Source organism: Oncorhynchus keta, chromosome 22, assembly GCF_023373465.1.
Source record: "Oncorhynchus keta strain PuntledgeMale-10-30-2019 chromosome 22, Oket_V2, whole genome shotgun sequence".
Taxonomy (NCBI): Eukaryota; Metazoa; Chordata; class Actinopteri; order Salmoniformes; family Salmonidae; genus Oncorhynchus; species Oncorhynchus keta.
The window spans coordinates 1,226,773-1,246,965 of NC_068442.1; the positions used below are offsets into that span (position 1 = coordinate 1,226,773).

General features: G+C 44.3%; 1 protein-coding gene across 5 annotated transcripts in view; it reads left to right on the top strand.

The window, feature by feature from the left end:
• LOC118400925 (activating molecule in BECN1-regulated autophagy protein 1B-like) overlaps nt 1–20,193 on the top strand; it is a 36,981-nt gene that overhangs the window by 10,285 nt on the left and 6,503 nt on the right. For 4 of the 5 annotated variants that reach the window (XM_052474637.1, XM_035797952.2, XM_035797950.2 and 1 more), the window contains 15 exons: nt 1,747–1,805; nt 1,951–2,134; nt 2,478–2,650; nt 2,826–2,892; nt 3,056–4,770; nt 6,764–6,850; nt 7,055–7,240; nt 8,971–9,152; nt 9,754–9,864; nt 10,400–10,588; nt 11,925–12,079; nt 14,679–14,818; nt 16,254–16,364; nt 16,619–16,812; nt 17,062–17,196. In XM_052474637.1, the coding sequence (XP_052330597.1) occupies nt 1,747–1,805; nt 1,951–2,134; nt 2,478–2,650; nt 2,826–2,892; nt 3,056–4,770; nt 6,764–6,850; nt 7,055–7,240; nt 8,971–9,152; nt 9,754–9,864; nt 10,400–10,588; nt 11,925–12,079; nt 14,679–14,818; nt 16,254–16,364; nt 16,619–16,812; nt 17,062–17,196 (3,688 nt within the window). The remainder of the gene's footprint in view (nt 1–1,746; nt 1,806–1,950; nt 2,135–2,477; nt 2,651–2,825; nt 2,893–3,055; nt 4,771–6,763; nt 6,851–7,054; nt 7,241–8,970; nt 9,153–9,753; nt 9,865–10,399; nt 10,589–11,924; nt 12,080–14,678; nt 14,819–16,253; nt 16,365–16,618; nt 16,813–17,061; nt 17,197–20,193) is intronic. The other variant, XM_052474638.1, reaches the window with a different exon arrangement.

Here is a 20,193-nt window from a genome sequence, read left to right on the forward strand (position 1 = left end):
ATAAGTAAAGATACGTTAATATAAAATTACTCAAGTAAAAGTGAAAGTCACCCAGTAAAATATTTCTTGAGTAAAATCTGAAAGTATTTGGTTTTAAATATACTTAAGTAATCAAAAGTAAATGTAATCGGTAAAATGTACTTAAGTATCAAAAGTAAAAGTATAAATAATTTCAAATTCCTTATATTAAGCAAACCAGATGGCACGATTTACTTGTTTTTTAAAATGTATTTATCTATAGCCAGGGGGACACTCCAACACTCAGACATAATTAACAAACAAAGCATTTGTGTTTAGTGAGTCCTCCAGATCAGAGGCAGTAGATGACCAGGGATGTTCTCTTGACAAGTGAGCGAATTGGACCATTTTCCTGTCCTGCTAAGCATTCAAAATGTAACGAGTACTTTTAGGTGTCAGGGAAAATGCATGGAGTAAACGGTACAGTATTTTCTTTAGGAATGTAGAGTGAAGTAAAAGTTGTCAAAAAAATAAATAAATATTAAAGTAAAGTACAGATACCCCCCAAAAATACTTAAGTAAAAATACTTTCAAGTACTACTTAAGTACTTTACACCACTGCTCAATTGAGAATTTCCACACTGCCACGTAAGGCTGCACGATATGAGCAAATAATCTCAGACTTATTTTTTACCAAATGTTGCAATTGTGATTTGACTTGCGGATTAGAGAAAAACTGTTGGAATGATGGAAATAGAATGACTATTCTAATTCTATATTTTGAATATAATAGTTGTCACTTTGAATACAGTGTTGTTTGAGATGACAACTAAAAAAAATGCCAGGGAGTTATTGTGACAGGGTAGGAACAAAGTGTTGATAAGTGTTTCCTAGGGCTACTTATGTAGCTAACATATTCTTGCTTTGCATATTCAGGCTCTTTGACTTAGAAGATACTGTTGCACAAACAACATGCTGATTTAAGTCTACACCATCACTGGTGTTATCAGGCTTTATTAGCTAGCTCGCTAACAATTAGCGTCTCACAAGATTCAGGGCAACTTGCTAAGAAATGACAAACTAGCTGTTTGCTGATGTAAGAAACACAAACTAATAGAGTCATTCTAGAACACTAGTAGAGTTCTATTAAGAAGCAAAGTGAAAACAGCATTGTTGTCATCAACATTGTGCAATGTGCTGCATTGACCGTGCAGACTGAACACAAGTGTCTCGTGGTTGAGGAACATCAAATGCGCTCATTGAATGACAGTTGGCGTTTCTAGGTCTGTGTGGATGACTCAAGTAGCGAAAGTAAACTATAAAAATGTACATTACACATGGCGTGTCACATTTAACAAACCAAACATTCAAATACCGGTAAAGAAAAACCCAAACCGGTCACTGCATCATTACGGTATATCATAAAATACGGTATATACCGCCCAGCCCTAGTTTCAACAGATATGGAATAGTAGTAGGCGATCCATCTCTCGCTGCCCACTTGCTGCAGAAGGCGTTTTGATCTGGAGTGCATTATACAATTGATGTAACTGGTCACCATGGAAACAATGTCCTGTGCTTATCTTTATCATCTTCAGTCTATTTGGGGGCTGGCTGTTCTTCAAAATCCCTAATAATATGAAGTTAATGCATCATAATTCGACTTGAATCAAGTCATAAGTTTAAAAAACCTGTCTATTTTGTGTTTGTCATTTTGTGCTTTTAATAATCAATGTGCTACCTCCATGTAAGGCTCTGGTGTTAAGTGATGTTTGTTGCCTCACACAGAAAGTAGAGCTGCCAGATAGCCCTCGCTCCACATTCCTGTTGGCCTTCAGCCCAGACCGGTAAGGAACTCAACTGACCCAGCCGCATGAATCGATTCATGAGCGCATTTTAGAGGCAGGGCTTCCTTTAACATTATAACAGCAGCAGTACCATTCACTCCATGCACCTGTTTTCTCTCTCCCCCTCTTCTGTCCACTCTGATAGGACCCTCATGGCTTCCACTCACGTCAACCACAACATCTACATCACGGAGGTGAAGACTGGAAAGTGCCTGCATTCGCTCGTGGGCCACCGCCGCACACCCTGGTGTGTGACCTTTCACCCCACCATCCCCGGCCTGGTGGCCTCCGGGTGCCTTGACGGAGAGGTCCGCATCTGGGACCTGCATGTAAGTGGTGCCTTTTCTAAAACACAGACAGGCCCCTATTAAGATGAATAGGACAAGTTTCAGGTCCCTGCTTGCTAAGTTCTATTGGTATACTTTATTGTTATGTTAGGTTGTAAGACTCCCATACACAGCACAGTCTCGACAGAATGTTGAGGTGTACCCCAGGGAACTCTCCTTTGTCCGACTAGTTTGTGGCGGCTCCAGGCGTCATAAGGAAACTTTTCCATCTTCAATGTGTTGCTATTGGTTGCCTAGTTGATAAACCCTGATTACAGCAGTGATCATCAGGCAAACATCAGGCAAATGTTTTCTATCCAGTATTGCCGTACCGTTGTTTCTGCAGGGTGGCAGTGAGAGCTGGTTCACAGAGAGCAACGTTGCCATTGCCTCCCTTACCTTCCACCCCACCGCCCAGCTCCTCCTCATCGCCACCAACAATGAGATACACTTCTGGGACTGGAGTCGGCCCGAGCCCTTCGCCGTGGTCAAAACCGGCAGTGAGACTGAAAGAGTCAGGTGGGACACCATTTAGGCACAATTATTTATATTGTGTTCTATTTCATTCTGTGTGACATATTTCTGGAAGATGGATTTTAAATATGTACAAAATGTCTAAACATTTATGTTCCATTCACATGCAACAACCCCCAGTGTAGTGAACATGTTGTATGGTTTGCTCCATCTCTCTCAGGTTGGTGAGGTTTGATCCTTTGGGGCACAATCTTCTGACGGCTATTGTGAACCCCTCCAACCAGCAGGTGAGTCATTCGTCGCTTACTGCCTGAACGTCATGCTGAGTTGGGAATAAGGCACATTGTTTTCTGTCTAGAAATGAAAGAATCTGCTCAAAACCTTAAAAACATGGCTGTACCCTAATACCCTTAAACATTCAACATGACTGTACCCTAATATGTTCTGTAGAATGATGATGAGTCCGAGGTCCCCATGGACAGTGTGGAGATGCCCCACTTCCGCCAGCGCTCCTTCCTGCCCTCCCAGCCTGTACGCCGCACGCCAATCCTCCACAACTTCCTGCACATCCTGTCATCGCGCTCGTCGGGGGCGCAGGCTGGGGGGGATGCTTCCCGCCCTGGCGGGGAGGGCAGCGGTGAGCCTCCCAGCATGCCTTTGGGCCAGTACCCAGCCTCGCAGGACCGTGGACTGCCCTACCCAGGTTGCACCCAGCACCTGGGCATGGTGTGCCTCTGCAGCCGCTGCATGGCCAACCGCAGCCCCTCTCTGGGGGAGGGTCCCTCCACCTCCAGGCCTGTTGTCCACCCCGAGCTTCCCCAGGTGGCCTCTCAGCCAGCCCCCCACGCCTCCACCTTTTCGGCCCATACGGAGCCCCGGCAGCCTTCAGAGCCCACTGGAGCCCAGCAGCGGCCCTCGGCCTTCACTACAGTCTACTACAGTGCCGGCAGCTCCCTGCACCGCGCCGTGCCTACCACCCACGTGGCCAGCCAGCCCCTGAGCCAGCAGCTGTTGCCCCCGCCCGCCAACCACCAACACCAACCCCCATCCCGCCCTCTGCCCGGACCTGACTGGACACGCAGCCTGCTAAACATGAGAAGCTCAGAGAGCGGGGCCGGAAGTGGAGGGAGCAGTGGAGGGGGTATGGGTGGTGTTGGGGGTGGGATGCTGCCCCCCCGGACCAGCTCATCCTCTGTCAGCCTGCTGTCGGTGCTGCGGCAGCAAGACGGCTCCTCCCAGTCCCCCGTCTACACCTCCGCCACCGAGGGACGAGGCTTCCCCCCGCAGCCGGGCGCCGAACTTGGCCCCAGCCCTGTGGCCAATCAGAGAGGAGGAAGTGGTGGTGGTGGTGGAGGAGGAGGGGTGGGCTCCAGCAGTGGGCACCACCCTTTCTGGGATGGCACGCGCAGCAACCCGGCCTCGTTCCGCAATGTGCTCCAGTGCAATCTTAGCCGCTACTTCATGGAGTTCGACCGCATGCAGGACCTGGAGTTGCCGCTGGGGGCCGCCAGCATGGATGTCGGGGGAGGGGAGGGCGGCCAGGAGCAGATGCAGGAGCTGCTCAACAACAACATAGACCCAGAGAGACCCGGGCCCTCCGTGTCCTCCCACTACCAGCCCCAGCCACCCCCACCTGCCCCTACTGAGAACAACCCCCCTCCCTTCTCTAGCGCCGCCCACTCCTCCCGGGGCCACCTGAACCGCTGCCGGGCCTGCCACAACCTGCTCACCTTCAACCACGACTCCCAACGCTGGGAGCGCACCAGCCCAGCGTCCTCCACCTCCGCTGTCTCCACGCAGGAGGGCTCCAGCTCTCCCTGGCGGCAGCCCCCCAGTCCTGCCTATGAGGAGCCCCATGCATCATCACGGAGCCGGGATCCACACCCCCATCCCCAAGAGAGGGAGAGGAGGGTAGCCCAACCCCCTGAGCCCAGCGAGCTACAGCCCTCCCCAGGCCCTCACGTTGCGGCCATGCCCTTCCCCCCCATTGCGTCGTCCTCGGCCCAGCCCGGGGAGCAGACAGTGGGCCTGGTGTTCAACCAGGAGACAGGCCAATGGGAGCGCGTCTATCGCCAGGCCGCCTCCAGCCGCTCCACCGACCCACCGCCAGAGGCCTTAAGCCAGGAAATGCCTGTGGATAACCCGGATGAGGACTCTCTGAGAAGGTAGAGTAATGAGAAAGGCCTTGGTAGTCTCTGCGGTGTTGTTTTTCACTCAGACCAGGGTCCTGTTTAGTAGAGCACACCGCAACAAAATATTTTGAAACTGAAAATGAAAATGAGCATTTCTTATTGAATGAGCTCATATTGTACCACTCTGTTTCGGACTGTTTTCTTCAGTTTGGTATCTACTGAACACCACTTGTCTCACTTTATCAAGTGATCCACTCTGGCATGATAACATTACAGCAAGTGACTACTGGTCTGCTTTACGCAGTATTTCCGTGATAGACTTATATTGTCCAAATACAGTGCCTTGCGAAAGTATTTAGCCCCCTTGAACTTTGCGACCTTTTGCCACATTTCAGGCTTCAAACATAAAGATATAAAACTGTATTTTTTGTGAAGAATCAACAACAAGTGGGACACAATCATGAAGTGGAACGACATTTATTGGATATTTCAAACTTTTTTAACAAATCAAAAACTGAAAAATTGGGCGTGCAAAATTATTCAGCCCCCTTAAGTTAATACTTTGTAGCGCCACCTATTGCTGCGATTACAGCTGTAAGTCACTTGGGGTATGTCTCTATCAGTTTTGCACATCATTTTTTCCCATTCCTCCTTGCAAAACAGCTCGAGCTCAGTGAGGTTGGATGGAGAGCATTTGTGAACAGCAGTTTTCAGTTCTTTCCACAGATTCTCGATTGGATTCAGGTCTGGACTTTGACTTGGCCATTCTAACACCTGGATATGTTTATTTTTGAACCATTCCATTGTAGATTTTGCTTTATTTTTTGGATCATTGTCTTGTTGGAAGACAAATCTCCGTCCCAGTCTCAGGTCTTTTGCAGACTCCATCAGGTTTTCTTCCAGAATGGTCCTGTATTTGGCTCCACCCATCTTCCCATCAATTTTAACCATCTTCCCTGTCCCTGCTGAAGAAAAGCAGGCCCAAACCATGATGCTGCCACCACCATGTTTGACAGTGGGGATGGTGTGTTCAGGGTGTTGCTTTTACGCCAAACATAACGTTTTGCATTGTTGCCAAAAAGTTCAATTTTGGTTTCATCTGACCAGAGCACCTTCTTCCACATGTTTGGTGTGTCTCCCAGGTGGCTTGTGGCAAACTTTAAACGACACTTTTTATGGATATCTTTAAGAAATGGCTTTCTTCTTGCCACTCTTCCATAAAGGCCAGATTTGTGCAATATACGACTGATTGTTGTCCTATGGACAGAGTCTCCCACCTCAGCTGTAGATCTCTGCAGTTCATCCAGAGTGATCATGGGCCTTTTGGCTGCATCTCTGATCAGTCTTCTCCTTGTATGAGCTGAAAGTTTAGAGGGACGGCCAGGTCTTGGTAGATTTGCAGTGGTCTGATACTCCTTCCATTTCAATATTATCGCTTGCACAGTGCTCCTTGGGATGTTTAAAGCTTGGGAAATCTTTTTGTATCCAAATCCGGCTTTAAACTTCTTCACAACGGTATGTCGGACCTGCCTGGTGTGTTCCTTGTTCTTCATGATGCTCTCTGCGCTTTTAACGGACCTCTGAGACTATCACAGTACAGGTGCATTTATACGGAGACTTGATTACACACAGGTGGATTGTATTTATCATCATTAGTCATTTAGGTCAACATTGGATCATTCAGAGATCCTCACTGAACTTCTGGAGAGAGTTTGCTGCACTGAAAGTAAAGGGGCTGAATAATTTTGCACGCCCAATTTTTCAGTTTTTGATTTGTTAAAAAAGTTTGAAATATCCAATAAATGTCATTCCACTTCATGATTGTGTCCCACTTGTTGTTGATTCTTCACAAAAAATACAGTTTTATATCTTTATGTTTGAAGCCTGAAATGTGGCAAAAGGTCGCAAAGTTCAAGGGGGCCGAATACTTTCGCAAGGCACTGTAGTTGTATTTGTTTAAAACAAATACACTCCCTTTGCAGAGGAGATTAATTGCTGATCCATTGCTTGGTGGGTTTGTTCACAGAAGGCTGTTGGAGTCCTCCCTCCTCTCTCTCTCCCGCTACGACATGGGAGGATCCCGAGACCACCCTATCTACCCAGACCCCGCCAGGTACCAATCTTAACCCCAATTAAAATTGTATCATCTTTGATAGGACAAAACCCATTGAGTAAGGTTGAAAAGATCCTTAAGTTTCCAGGTTTGTTAACAACCTGAACATTTGGGTGAAGTTTCTGGAATTTTGCTAGCCTACTATGAACCCTACAGCTGTAATCTCCCATTGAACCCTTCTATCTGCGGTTATTTTTTCGTCAGGTTGTCCCCGGCTGCGTACTATGCCCAGAGGATGATTCAGTACCTGTCAAGGCGGGATAGTATTCGCCAGCGCTCGCTGCGCTACCAGCAGAACCGGCTGAGGACACTCTCCTCCTCGTCGGACAGCCCTGCCGGCAACCCCTCGGCCGCCATTGAGAACAGCGACGTGGACTTTGAGGAGCTAGAGTGAGTTGGCGGCAACCCATCCTGGGTCCGGTTGCCTGATAGTGATTGAACTTAGTCTTACATGTGTTTTAACGATGCATCTTTCCTACACCGGCCCAAGATGTAAATTGTGTTTCCCAAAACACCAAGCAGAGAGAACGTTTGCTAAGTGCGTCATTGAGGCATGTGTCGATACTGATAGGGTCGAAAGAAAGGGAGTGCTGCTTTCGGATCAGCTTTCTCCATTTAAATCTTACCTTAACATTATAATTATTCCACAATACTGATGATCAGCTCCAAGAAAAATATTATCACCTATGGCCGCGAATATTGAGGTGGCTTATTCTAAGGCTTGCCCGGTAATAATTCACAAAATCACAGATTTGGCACATCATTGCTAGACATGAACTATATTGAGACAAATTACAGACAATAACAAGTATTATAATATAACTAAATTGATTGAACATGAAATGTATTTCAATATGATTGAAATAGGTCTATGGCCTACTGTTTATATTTTATTTCTGTTATCTCGGTTTTCATTTTGAAGCATTATTTTTATACATTGGTTGTTGATAGAAATTGCAACTTTGTATTTGTAGTCAACTTGGTTCTGAAGTTATCGGCGGTCTCAGAGAGAAGGATGAACCGTGTGTTTCTACGTTCAGCAGAGATCTTCTGTGTTGAAAGTAACGCGGAAGGGCAAAACAGTATCTAACGATGCACTTAGCTGTTCTACGAGTGGTCTGAGGCAGGCGTTAGATTACGAGCGTTTTCAGGTGCAAGGTTAATAATGATGGTTTTGGGAAACCACTCCAGAGATTTAACGATGCTTCTATGAAGGCTCTAATGATGGGAAACCGGGCCCCGGCCCCTTAAAGCTAGAATCCATAATTGAAACAGTAAAAAAGCGGTCACGCCGCCTCTGTTTTGGTAAATAACTGAGGGATGGAGCTGGAGAAATGTTACCACTTTCAAATTCATAGATAGAGATATGGATGTAAGGACAGATCGGTGGTAGGGCATGCAGGCTGTCGGCAATTTTATAAATGCACAATTTGCCTAAATGTATCATGGAAACAATAATGGAAACATAAGTTTTATTGTTTAGTTATAATGTCCTTACATCCAGCTGTTTTCATCGACACAATACTGCACCATAGCAGGCAATTGTCGCATCTGTTTTCTATGTTTTAAATGTTGACAAGAAGTCAATGGATGAGTTCATTTTGGAAACATTGGAGTAAAACACGTTTATATTTTGGGTTCTGATGGGGGTATGACAATCGAACTAAGCTCATGAGGTTATATATGTTATATTCTTCAATAATCAATGTATACATAACTAATATATATAATTAATTTATAGGTCCAAATATGGATGTAGAAAATAAGGATTCCACCTTTTTTAAAGGGATATTACGCTCTTCAATCAAAGTATGGCAGTTGTTTTCAGGCCTCAAAGTTGTCTTCTGTTGAAATAAGTGGAGGAGGAGATAAAATGGGTTAAGTAGATGTCCCAGGCCATCTTGTTGGAAAAGATAAGAACCATACACTGTCCAGATTTATGTTGCTTATCTAGTCTATTCATTTTGGTTGAGGCATATAGCTGGATCTACACAACCGATGGTGTGGGAGGTGGACTAGTCTTGAAATCAGAGTTCAATGATCCAACTTTGAACCCTTAGCTTCACCACAAGTCTCCCAATAGCCTCTGTTTTCCCAATAACTGTGGGTGTGTTTAACAGTGATAACGGCGACAGGACGAGGCACAGAACACCGCGCAACGCCAGGATGTCAGCACCTTCGCTGGGGCGCTTCGTTCCCCGGCGGTTCCTGTTGCCTGAGTATCTGCCCTACGCTGGGATCTTCCACGAGAGGGGACAGCCTGGCCTTGCCACTCACTCCTCTGTCAACAGGGTCTTAGCAGGTAATAACCAATATTGTCCCACTAAAGTGCACTCTGCTTATAGAGCAGTGATCCAATTGTCCTGTACTCATGTCATCATTATCGTCTACAAGACGAGTGCACTGTAAAACCCTTAAACCAATACTACATTTACATTTACATTTAAGTCATTTAGCAGACGCTCTTATCCAGAGCGACTTACAAATTGGTGCATTCACCTTATGACATCCAGTGGAACAGCCACTTTACAATAGTGCATCTAAATCTTTTAAAAAGGATTACTTTATCCTATCCTAAACAGGTGTCAATATTGACTCTGCTGTCCTGGCGTCGCACAATACTGTGTCAAGCTGAGCTTTATTTCACTGTCCTGATTTACCCATCCTTTATAGTTGGTGGAACCATTCTGAAAGGTGTAGAAGAGGATATCCAAGCTAGCGCAGTACAGTTTAAGTGTGCAACAAGTGCAACAACTGACTTGTTGACTGCTCTCATACATCTCAATGTTATCCATTTGATTGTGTTCATTTCTGCTGTCTGCAATAATGGTAGCCAGTCCTTTTCCTACTTCACTTCCAATGCTCTTTTCCACTGACCAAAATGTTTTTCTCCTGTCTCTCAGGTGCCTCCATCGGGGACGGCCAGTCGGCGGTGGCTAGTAACATAGCCAACACCACCTACCGGCTGCAGTGGTGGGACTTCACCAAATTCGACCTGCCTGAGATCAGCAACGGTATGTGAAATGTTGAGAACGTTGCAGGTAGAAATAGAATGAATCAAGATGCCATGATTCCATATTCCATCTGACAGGCAGTCGTATCTACACAATGCACTTCTCTAAACATTCTGTAACGTTACATTCTCCTAAACAAGCCCCAGCTTGTTTTCTTGTTTTCTTGCCCTGATTGCGTTTACCTTGGTAGGTTTATCCTATTCTTGTGGGGATTTCTGGGCATTTTAGGTTCCCACAAGAATAGTAAAACCAGGACAATTCGCCGTCGTGGGGACATTTCCCACGTCCCCATGAGGACAAAAGCTATTTTCAGCTTAGGAGTTAGGTTTACGGTTAAGGTTAAAATTAGGGTCGGCATTAGGGTGAGGGGTTAGGGTTTGGGTTAGGGAAAATATGATTTTGAATGGAAATACATTTTAGGTCCCCACAAAGATAGAATAACAAAGTGTGCATGCATGTGTGTGTGCAAAATTAAACTGTAGTATTGACATCCTGTGTGTGCCTGCGTGCTTGAGTGTATTCCACACCCCTCCAGCCTCTGTGAATGTGCTGGTGCCAAACTGTAAGATATACAACGACGCCAGTTGTGACATCTCAGCGGACGGGCTGCTCCTGGCCGTGTTCATACCTAGCAGCCAGCGGGGCTTCCCTGACGAGGGCATCCTGGCCGTGTACTCCCTAGCCCCTCACAACCTGGGGGAGATGCTCTACACTAAGAGATTTGGTAAGTCATATCACGCGGTCCTATGTTGCTTAATTGGTAGAGCATGGTACTTGCAACGCCAGGATGGTGGGTTTGATTCCCGGTTGGTTCCCAGTGGGATCAATTTATCTGTACTTAAATAATGTATGCATGCATGGATAAAAGTCACTTTGGATAAAAGAGTTTGCTAAAATGGATATTATTGCTATATATTATTTAGAAAGTATTGCCGTCATGGACTTGACCTCCAGGATAGAACTATAGCAGTCTTTCCCAAACCTTGTCTTCAAGTACCCCCGGCCAATCCACTTATTCCAGGTATTCCAGTGATGGCAGACCTGATTCCATTGTTCAACTTATCACCTCATTAGTTGAATCAGGTTTGCTAGTTCTGGAATACGTCAAATGCGTGGAACGTCTGGGGGTACTTGAGAAGAGGTTTGCGACACTGAACTAGAGAATCTATACCGAACAAAAATATAAATGCAACGTGCAACAGTATCAATGATTTTACTGAGTTACAGTTCATATAAGGAAATCAGTCAATGTAAATCAATTCATTAGGCCCTAACCTATGGACTTCACATGACTGGGAAGGGGCACAGCCATGGTTGACCCACCCACTTGGGAGCCAGGCCCAGTCAATCAGAATTTGGTTTTCCCTACACAACGTCTTTATTAAAGAAATAAATAACCCTCGGTTTCATCAGCTGTCTGGGTGGCTGGTCTCAGATGATCCCGCAGGTGAAGAAGCCGGATGTGGAGGTCCTGGGCTGGCGTAGTTACATGTGGCCTATGGCTGTGAGGCCGGTTGGACATACTACCAAATTCTCTAAAACAACATCGGAAGCGGCTTATGGTAGAGAAATTAACATTCAATTCTCTGGCAACAGGTCTGGTGGACATTCCTGCAGTCAGCATGCCAATTGCACGCTCCCTCCAAACGTGAGACATCTGTTGTATTGTGTTGTGGGACAAAACTGCACATTTTAGTGGCCTTTAATTGCCCCCAGCACAAGGTACACCTGTGTAATGATCATGCTGTTGAATCAGCTACTTTATATGCCACACCTGTAAGGTGGATGGATTATCTTGGCAAAGGAGAAATGCTTACTAGCAGGGATGTAAACAAATTTGTGCACAAAATGTTGGTGAAATAAGCTTTTTGTGCTTATGGAACACTTTTATTTAAACTCATGAAACATGGAACGTTTATATTTTTGTTGAGTATAAAACATTGAATCTAATAAATTAGTGCACAAAAGAGGATATTATTTTTAGTGAACCTAAACTATACTACAATATTAACCTAGAAGAATCTTACCAACCTTGTCAGTTTGTCTTTCTTCTCCCTCAGGTCCCAATGCCATCTCGGTGAGCCTGTCTCCCATGGGCTGCTACGTGATGGTGGGCCTAGCATCTCGCAGGATCCTGCTACATCCCTCCACTGACCACATGGTGGCGCAAGTGTTCCGGCTGCAGCAGCCCCACGGCGGCGAGACCTCCATCAGGGTGAGAAAGATCTTTTTGTTTCTGTTGTATTCCATAGTGAACATGACCCTGGTTACATGTTGCTGTTAACCTATGTCAGTAGTGTGTGGGTGTGGAGGTCAACAATGAGGGATGGTCATACCATGGATAATTTGGCTATTTGATTTTGCATTTTAGGATCCATGTAGGTGTCCAAGAAAAATAAAAAATGTGATGAAATATTGAGTTTGGCCTTTACTACTATAGAAACGCATTGAATAACACATTCATGAATGACAAAAAACACACACATTGTGTGAAGTGTCATATTTTGAAGTGTCATATATCAAGGAAATATAAGAAGGCTCATGAAATATATACAGTACCAGTCACATGTTTGGACTCACCTACTCATTCAAGGGTTTTTCTTAATTTTTTACTATTTTCTACATTGTATAATAATAGTGAAGACATCAAAACTATGAAATAACACATAAGGAATCATTCAGCCAACGAGTGCTCAACATCTGTGGGAACTCCTTCAAGACTGTTGGAAAAGCATTCCAGGTGAGGCTGGTTGAGAGAATGCGTGGTTGAGAGAATGTGAGAGAATGCGAGTGTGAGGGTACAAAATCAACATGCGATGGCGCACTCAGGCACACGTGCGCGTCTGGTTTGGGTCAGCATGTAAAGATGTCATCAAGGCAAAGGGTGGCTACTTTGAAGAATCTCAAATATTAAATATATTTTGATTTGTTTAACACTTTTTGGGATACTACATGATTCCATATGTTATTTCATAGTTTTGATGGAACCATGTAGAAAATAGTACAAATGAAGAAAAACCCTTGAATTTGTATTTATTTATTTCACCTTTATTGAACCAGGTAGGCAAGTTGAGAACAAGTTCTCATTTACAATTGCGACCTGGCCAAGATAAAGCAAAGCAGTTCGACAGATACAACGACACAGAGTTACACATGGAGTAAAACAAACATACAGTCAATAATACAGTATAAACAAGTCTATATACAATGTGAGCAAATGAGGTGAGATAAGGGAGGTAAAGGCAAATTAAGGCCATGGTGGCAAAGTAAATACAATATAGCAAGTAAAACACTGGAATGGTAGATTTGCAGTGGAAGAATGTGCAAAGTAGAAATATAAATAATGGGGTGCAAAGGAGCAAAATAAATAAATACAGTAGGGGAAGGGGTAGCTGTCTGGGCTAAATTATAGACAGGCTATGTACAGGTGCAGTAATCTGTGAGCTTAAAGCTAGTAAGGGAGATAAGTGTTTCCGGTTTCAGAGATTTTTGTAGTTCGTTCCAGTCACTGGAAGCAGAGAACTGGAAGGAGAGGCGGCCAAAGGGAGAATTGGTTTTGGGGGTGACCAGAGAGATATACCTGCTGGAGAGTGTGTTACAGGTGGGTGCTGCTATGGTGACCAGCGAGCTGAGATAAAGGGGGACTTTACCTAGCAGGGTCTTGTAGATGACGTGGAGCCAGTGGGTTTGGCGACGAGTATGAAGCGAGGGCCAGGCCAACGAGTGCGTACAGGTCGCAGTGGTGGGTAGTATTTGGGGCTTTGGTGACAAAACGGATGGCACTGTGATAGACTGCATCCAATTTATTGAGTGGGGTATTGGAGGCTATTTTGTAAATGACATTGCCAAAGTCGAGGATCGGTAGGATGGTCAGTTTTACAAGGCTATGTTTGGCAGCATGAGTGAAGGATGCTTTGTTGCTAAATAGGAAGTCAATTCTAGATTTAACTTTGGATTGGAGATGTTTGATGTGAGTCTGGAAGGAGAGTTTACAGTCTAACCAGACACCTAGGTATTTGTAGTTGTCCACATATTCTAAGTCAGAACCGTCCAGAGTAGTAATGCTGGACAGGTGGGGAGGTGCAGGCAGTGATCGGTTGAATAGCATGCATTTAGTTTTACTTGCATTTAAGAATAGTTGGAGGCCACGGAAGGAGAGTTGTATGGCATTGAAGCTCGTCTGGAGGGTTGTTAACACAGTGTCCAAAGAAGGGCCAGAAGTATACAGAATGGTGTCGTCTGCGTAGAGGTGGATCAGAGACTCACCAGCAGCAAGAGCGACATCATTGATGTGTACAGAGAAGACAGTTGGCCCAAGAATTGAACCCTGTGGCACCCCCATAGACTGCCAGAGGCCCGGACAACAGGCCCTCCGATTTGACAATCTGAACTCTATCAGAGAAGTAGTTGGTGAACCAGGCGAGAATTGTAGAATTGAATATATAGAAAATATACAATTGTGATAATTGCAAAAATATCAAATTGGCACCTAAGTATTGTGATCATATCGTGAGGTTGATTCCTGGCAATTCCCAGCCCTACTATTCACTGCAGAAGCACCATAAAACTACTGATACATTCTTCAATGGCTTTTAAATGTCTGTCTGGCCATTACAGACATTATAAAGCCATTCAATTATTCGAAACCAGCATGAAAAGGTTAGATCAGATGGAACATAGACATTTTATTTGCTTTAAAAAAATATATGTATATATTTCTCCAATGACCCCTTGCTTTCCAGTAAGACAAAATCTGTTCTTGACTTGTAGGCTTGTTGATGTTTGTTTGTGTGTGTTCTCTATTTGTTCCTTAGATGGTGTTTAATGTGGTGTACCCCATGGCTCCGGACCAGCGGCGACACGTCAGCATCAATTCAGCCAGATGGCTTCCAGACCCGGGGATGGGCCTGGCCTACGGGACCAACAAAGGAGACCTGGTCATCTGCAGGCCTGTGTGAGTAGTGCTCCTGTCTGTCCATTGTAACGCTTATACCTGATAGACTGGAACCTATCGGGACGGTGTATGAGTGAATTGTTTGCTTTGTTATCAAAATACACTTTGTGTGCAAAGGTGTATTCCCGGTATCTTGAGTTCAGGGCAGTCCTTACCACCACCTCCAACGCTGGCAGTCATTTGGATTAATTTGGTCTCTGATGTTATTATTCTAATAGCCAGTAGAAAAAGGAACCCTCCAGATTGGAGAGGGTCAATTATTGGTCTGTAAAGAGGTCATTGTGTGTGATGATTACATTAAAAGCAACCTGAGGATTGATTATAAAAAAAACGTTTGACATATTTCTGTGGACATTACATTACGGAAACTATTTGGAATTTGTCTGCGTTGTCGTGACCCCTCTTTCCTGTGGATTTATGAACATAACGCGCCAAACAAACTGAGGTATTTTGGATATAAAAATAATCTTTATGGAACAAAAGGAACATTTATTGTGTAACTGGGAGTCTCGTGAGTGAAAACATCCGAAGATCATCAAAGGTAAACAATTAATTTGATTTGCTTTTCTGATTTTCGTGACCAAGGTACTTGATGCTAGGTGTACATAATGTTTTGTCGAGCGATCGATAAACTTACACAAACGCTTGGATTGCTTTCGCTGTAAAGCATATTTTCAAAATCTGACACGACAGGTGGATTAACAAAAGGCTAAACTGTGTTTTGCTATATTGCACTTGTGATTTCATGAATATAAATATTTTTAGTAATATTAATTGAATGTAGCGCTATGCAATTTGGTGGTTGTTGATGACAATTATCCCATTAACGGGATGGCAGCCATAAGAAGTTTAAAATATATCATCGATAATATATCAACCGCAACTGTCTTTTTCAGTCGGAGATGGAAACAATGGCTGCCCAAACTCTGTTACGCATACAAAACGCTACTGGCACCCGGCCATACAATGAAGCGATGTATTCTCTCGCTCATTTTTCAAAATAAAAGTCTTAACTATGTCTAAAGACTGTTGACACCTTGAGGAAGCGGTAGGAAAAGGAATCTGGTTGATGTCCCTTTAAATGGAGCAAAGGCAGAATATGGAACATGGAGTTTTCAAAATAGAAGCCACTTCCTGGTTTGATTTTCCTCAGGGTTTCGCCTGCAATATCAGTTCTGTTATACTCACAGACAATATTTTCACAGTTTTGGAAACTTTAGTGTTTTCTATCCAATACTAATAATAATATGCATATATTAGCAACTGAGACTGAGGAGCAAGCCGTTTAGTTTGGGCAACTTATTAATCCAAGCTACTCAATACTGCCCCCCAGCCATAAGAAGTTAAGGAATTTCTCCTCATTGGAGAGATCAGATTATGACGACATCGTCGGTGCCAATGAATAATGATATCGTGCTGTCTGTCTGTTCTCCAGGTTGTACCGGAGTGACGGAGAGAGCCCGGCCGAAGCGAACACCGAGCCCATATTCACAGTCAACAACAGCGGTGGTGGAACCAGCAGGACCCGCGGTACAGATCGACCAGGGTGAGGAGTCTAGGGCCAAAGAGATGTTGTCACCTCTTTCTCTTACATGTCCTCTCTGGTCTGCTCACTGTGTTCACTGAACTATGTCAAATTACAGAAACTTTCCCAAAATTCCTAGGTTTTCCAGAAATCCTTCAACTTAAAAAAAGGGGGGATTTTGGGGAAGTTTCTGAAATTTGCAACTCTATACTGTATAATGAGTATCCATCCATCACGTCATATCAATCTTCTCTGTTGTGTTTGCCTACTCCAAGGGCCCCCAGTCGCTCCAGCTGGAGACTTGACAGAGACATGGGTCTGATGAACGCCATTGGCCTCCAGCCCCGACACCCCGCCCCCTCGGTGACCTCACAGGGCACTCAGACGCCCATCGTGCAGCTGCAGAACGCCGAGACGCAGACAGAGATGGACCTCTCCGGGTCCAGCACCTCCCACGCTGCTGCTTATGGTAGGAGGAGACTTTCATTGTTTCCCTGTGTAAAAACAAAACACTGAGATCCAATCAGACCCATGCTCAATGACACATTGCCTTTCAATTAATATTCAGCAGTACAAGTATTATTTAGTATTTTACACAGCTGTTAACCTTCAACACATTTCTGTCCCATATAATTTACTGTGCAGTTTAGTGTTGCAATTTAGTTTTGTTGAAGAAATGTTAGTGTATCAATGATTTCTCTCTCACTACTAATCTCAGTAGAAGCCCGTCAAGAGGTCCCGTCCACAAGCCGTGAGACCCAGGGAGGTCTGGAGCAGCCACAAACCAGCCGGACCGAGGCCAGTGCCATGGGGGACTCTTCAACAGAAGCCGGCACCTCCACAGCCAACACCGGTAATCCTCCCAGTCCCACCTACTACTCTCCCTTTCAGAATGCCTAAAGACCCCTCTTATTGTACGTTCTTACATGGTTTCAAAGCAGTCTTTCCCCTAGTTATATCTTCAGACAGGGTGGCATCAAAAGTCAATTGAAGGGTAGGAGAAACGCTTTTACAGCAGGGAAAAGTTATCACCCCCCTTGAAATTCTTACATTTACAAAGTGGGATTAAAATGTATTTGTCATTTTTTGCCAACAGTCTACACAAACTGTTCTGTAATGTCAAAGTGGAAGTGTTTTTATTTTATTTTTTAAGATTTACAGTGCATTCTGAAAGTATTCAGACCCTTTGACTTTTTCCACATATTTACCACACCCCATAATGACAAAGCAAAAACAGATTTTTTAAAGACATTTTTGAATATGTATGAATAAAAACAAGGACATTCACAGACTTGTGCCGAAGCCACCCCTACATTGTCTTGGCTGTGTGCTTAGGGTCGTTATCCTGTTGGAAGGTGAACCTTTGCCCCAGTCTGAGGGCCTGAGCGCTCTGGAGCAGGTTTTAATCTAGGATCTCTCTGTACTTTGCACTGTTCATCTTCCCCTCGATCCTGACTAGTCTCCCAGTCCCTGCCACTGAAAAAATCCCCACAGCATGATGCTGCCACCACCTTTCTTCACCGTAGGGATAGTGCCAGGTTCCCTCCAGACGTGACGTTTGGTTTCATTAGACCAGAGAATCTTGTTTCTCATGGTCTGTCCTTTTAGGTGCTCTTTGGCAAACTCCAAGTGGGCTGTCATGTACCTTTTACTGATTAGTGGCTTCTGTCTGGCCACTCTACCATAAAGGCCTGATTTTTGGAATGCTGAAGAGATGGTTGTCCTTCTGGAAGGTTCTCCCATCTCCACAGAGGAACTCTGGAGCTCTGTCAGAGTAACCATCGGGTTCTTGGTCAAATGGGCGGTACATGGTACATGACAGCCCTAGGGAAAAACGGAGAACACCCTTATGTTCGTGAGAGTCTCAACTTTCCATAGAGGGGGTCATATTAGTGTGTAGCCCAAACTGTTCGGACGCTACAGAAGAAGCTGGCAGAAGAGGATTTACCAACTTCAGACGAGTCTTGTGAGGCTTGTAGGGTGTCCTAGAGCAAAACAGAGAACAGAGTCTCCTCTTTCAATAGAGTTGTTTGTCGTGCAATCCGTTCGGATGCTACAGGCGTTTTTGTGAGTAGAATTTAGGGATATCTCATGGTCTGACAAACAACTCTAGCTCTGCCACCTTTCATAGCAGATGTGGAGGGCGCTATTGGCGGATGCGGTGGATTGAGATGCAACCCATGCAAAAAAACATCTCTCTCTTAAACAGACTGACTTTGATGGGGATTTTTTTATGTTAATTAGATTTACGTGGGGGCGCAACCATTGTAGTCCAAGGGTTCACGCAGATTTAAGTTAAAACTGTAACTTGGCCACTCAGAAACATTCACTGTCTTCTTGGTAAGCAACTCCAGTGTATATTTGGTTGTTGTCCTGCTGAAAGGTGAATTCCTCTCCCAGTGTCTGGTGTAAAGCAGACTGAAGGTTTTTCTGTGGGATTTTGCCTGTGCTTAGCTCCGTCAGTTTCTTTTTATCCTGAGAAACTTATCAGGCGTACCCATACCATGATGCAGCCACCACCATAGTTGAAAAAAAGGATGCAGTTACTCAGTGATGTGTTGTGTTGGATTTTCCCCAAACATAAGGCTTTGCTTTTAGGTCAACAAGTGTATTCCTTTGCTGTGTATTTTGCTGTATTACTTTAGAATCAGTGATACATTTGAAGTAATATGTGATCATTTTGGTATAAAACACAAGTTAGATTATGTCATATGTGATAACGCTGCAAGTAAGAAAAAGCCCTTCAGTTTGTTTCCCTAAAGCAAGCAATGATCATGATGATTTGGATAACCCCAGCCTATGAGAAGAATGTGGTGAAGAGTACAATGCCGATGTTGAAGCTATCCAAACCAACTGCAGGAAACAGATCTTACATTGTTTTGCCCATTCATTACAACTGGTGATTAGAGTTGGACTAAAGGAAACAAAAATGATACACAGTATGCTGGCTAAGGTAACTAAACTTTGCAGCTTACTACATACTACCTGTGGTCTGAAAGAAGCATTTGCAACTGAGTTCGGAGTCAATAGTAGTGTCCCTGATGCTGTGTCTACCAGGTGGAATTCTATCCTCCAGCTTGTTAAAGTAGTCACCAATCTGAATCAACAAAACCTCAATACTCTACTTGAGGCCCAAGGAGCTCTGTTTATCACCAAGGGAATGGAGCCAGCTATTGGACCCTTTTGTCCAGGCCACTGACTTTACTCAGGGGGAGAATGCGGTCACTCTCAGTGCGGCCCTTCCTTGTGTATTGTCACTCAACTATCATCTGCAGAGTAAACTGAGCACAAGTCATCACCTAGTCAGTCTAGTAAAAGCATTGCAGCAGTCACTCAAACACCGATTCCAGGGGGTGTTGTGAATGTCAGAATGGAGCACTTGGATGAACAGGCAACAAAACTTCCATTTGGTGACCATATATACATAATGACTGCACAGCTGGACCCATCTTTCTGCCTGTTCTGGCTTGATCATGATGTCCTCATACCACATGAAGATAAAGCTGAATTGAAGGAGAGTCTGATTGGTAGGTACAATCTCACCATGTCACTTGCATTCAAATAATATATATATATATTTTTTCATGTATAATATATACTGTTATTTTATTGATCATATACATAATTTAATTTGTTTTTTTCTGACCTTGTTTTGGCTGAGGCACGGAAAGTCACCGTTACGGAGAGAAGCAGTGAAGAAAAACAAGAACAACCACCTGCCAAAACCTCCAGACTGTTCTCTGGCTACCGCAACAAGATCAGCAAGGAGAAAGGAAACATACAATCATTTGTCAGAGCAGAGATTATTCGCTACATTCAAGTATATTCTGTAGAAAATGAAGTTGATTGG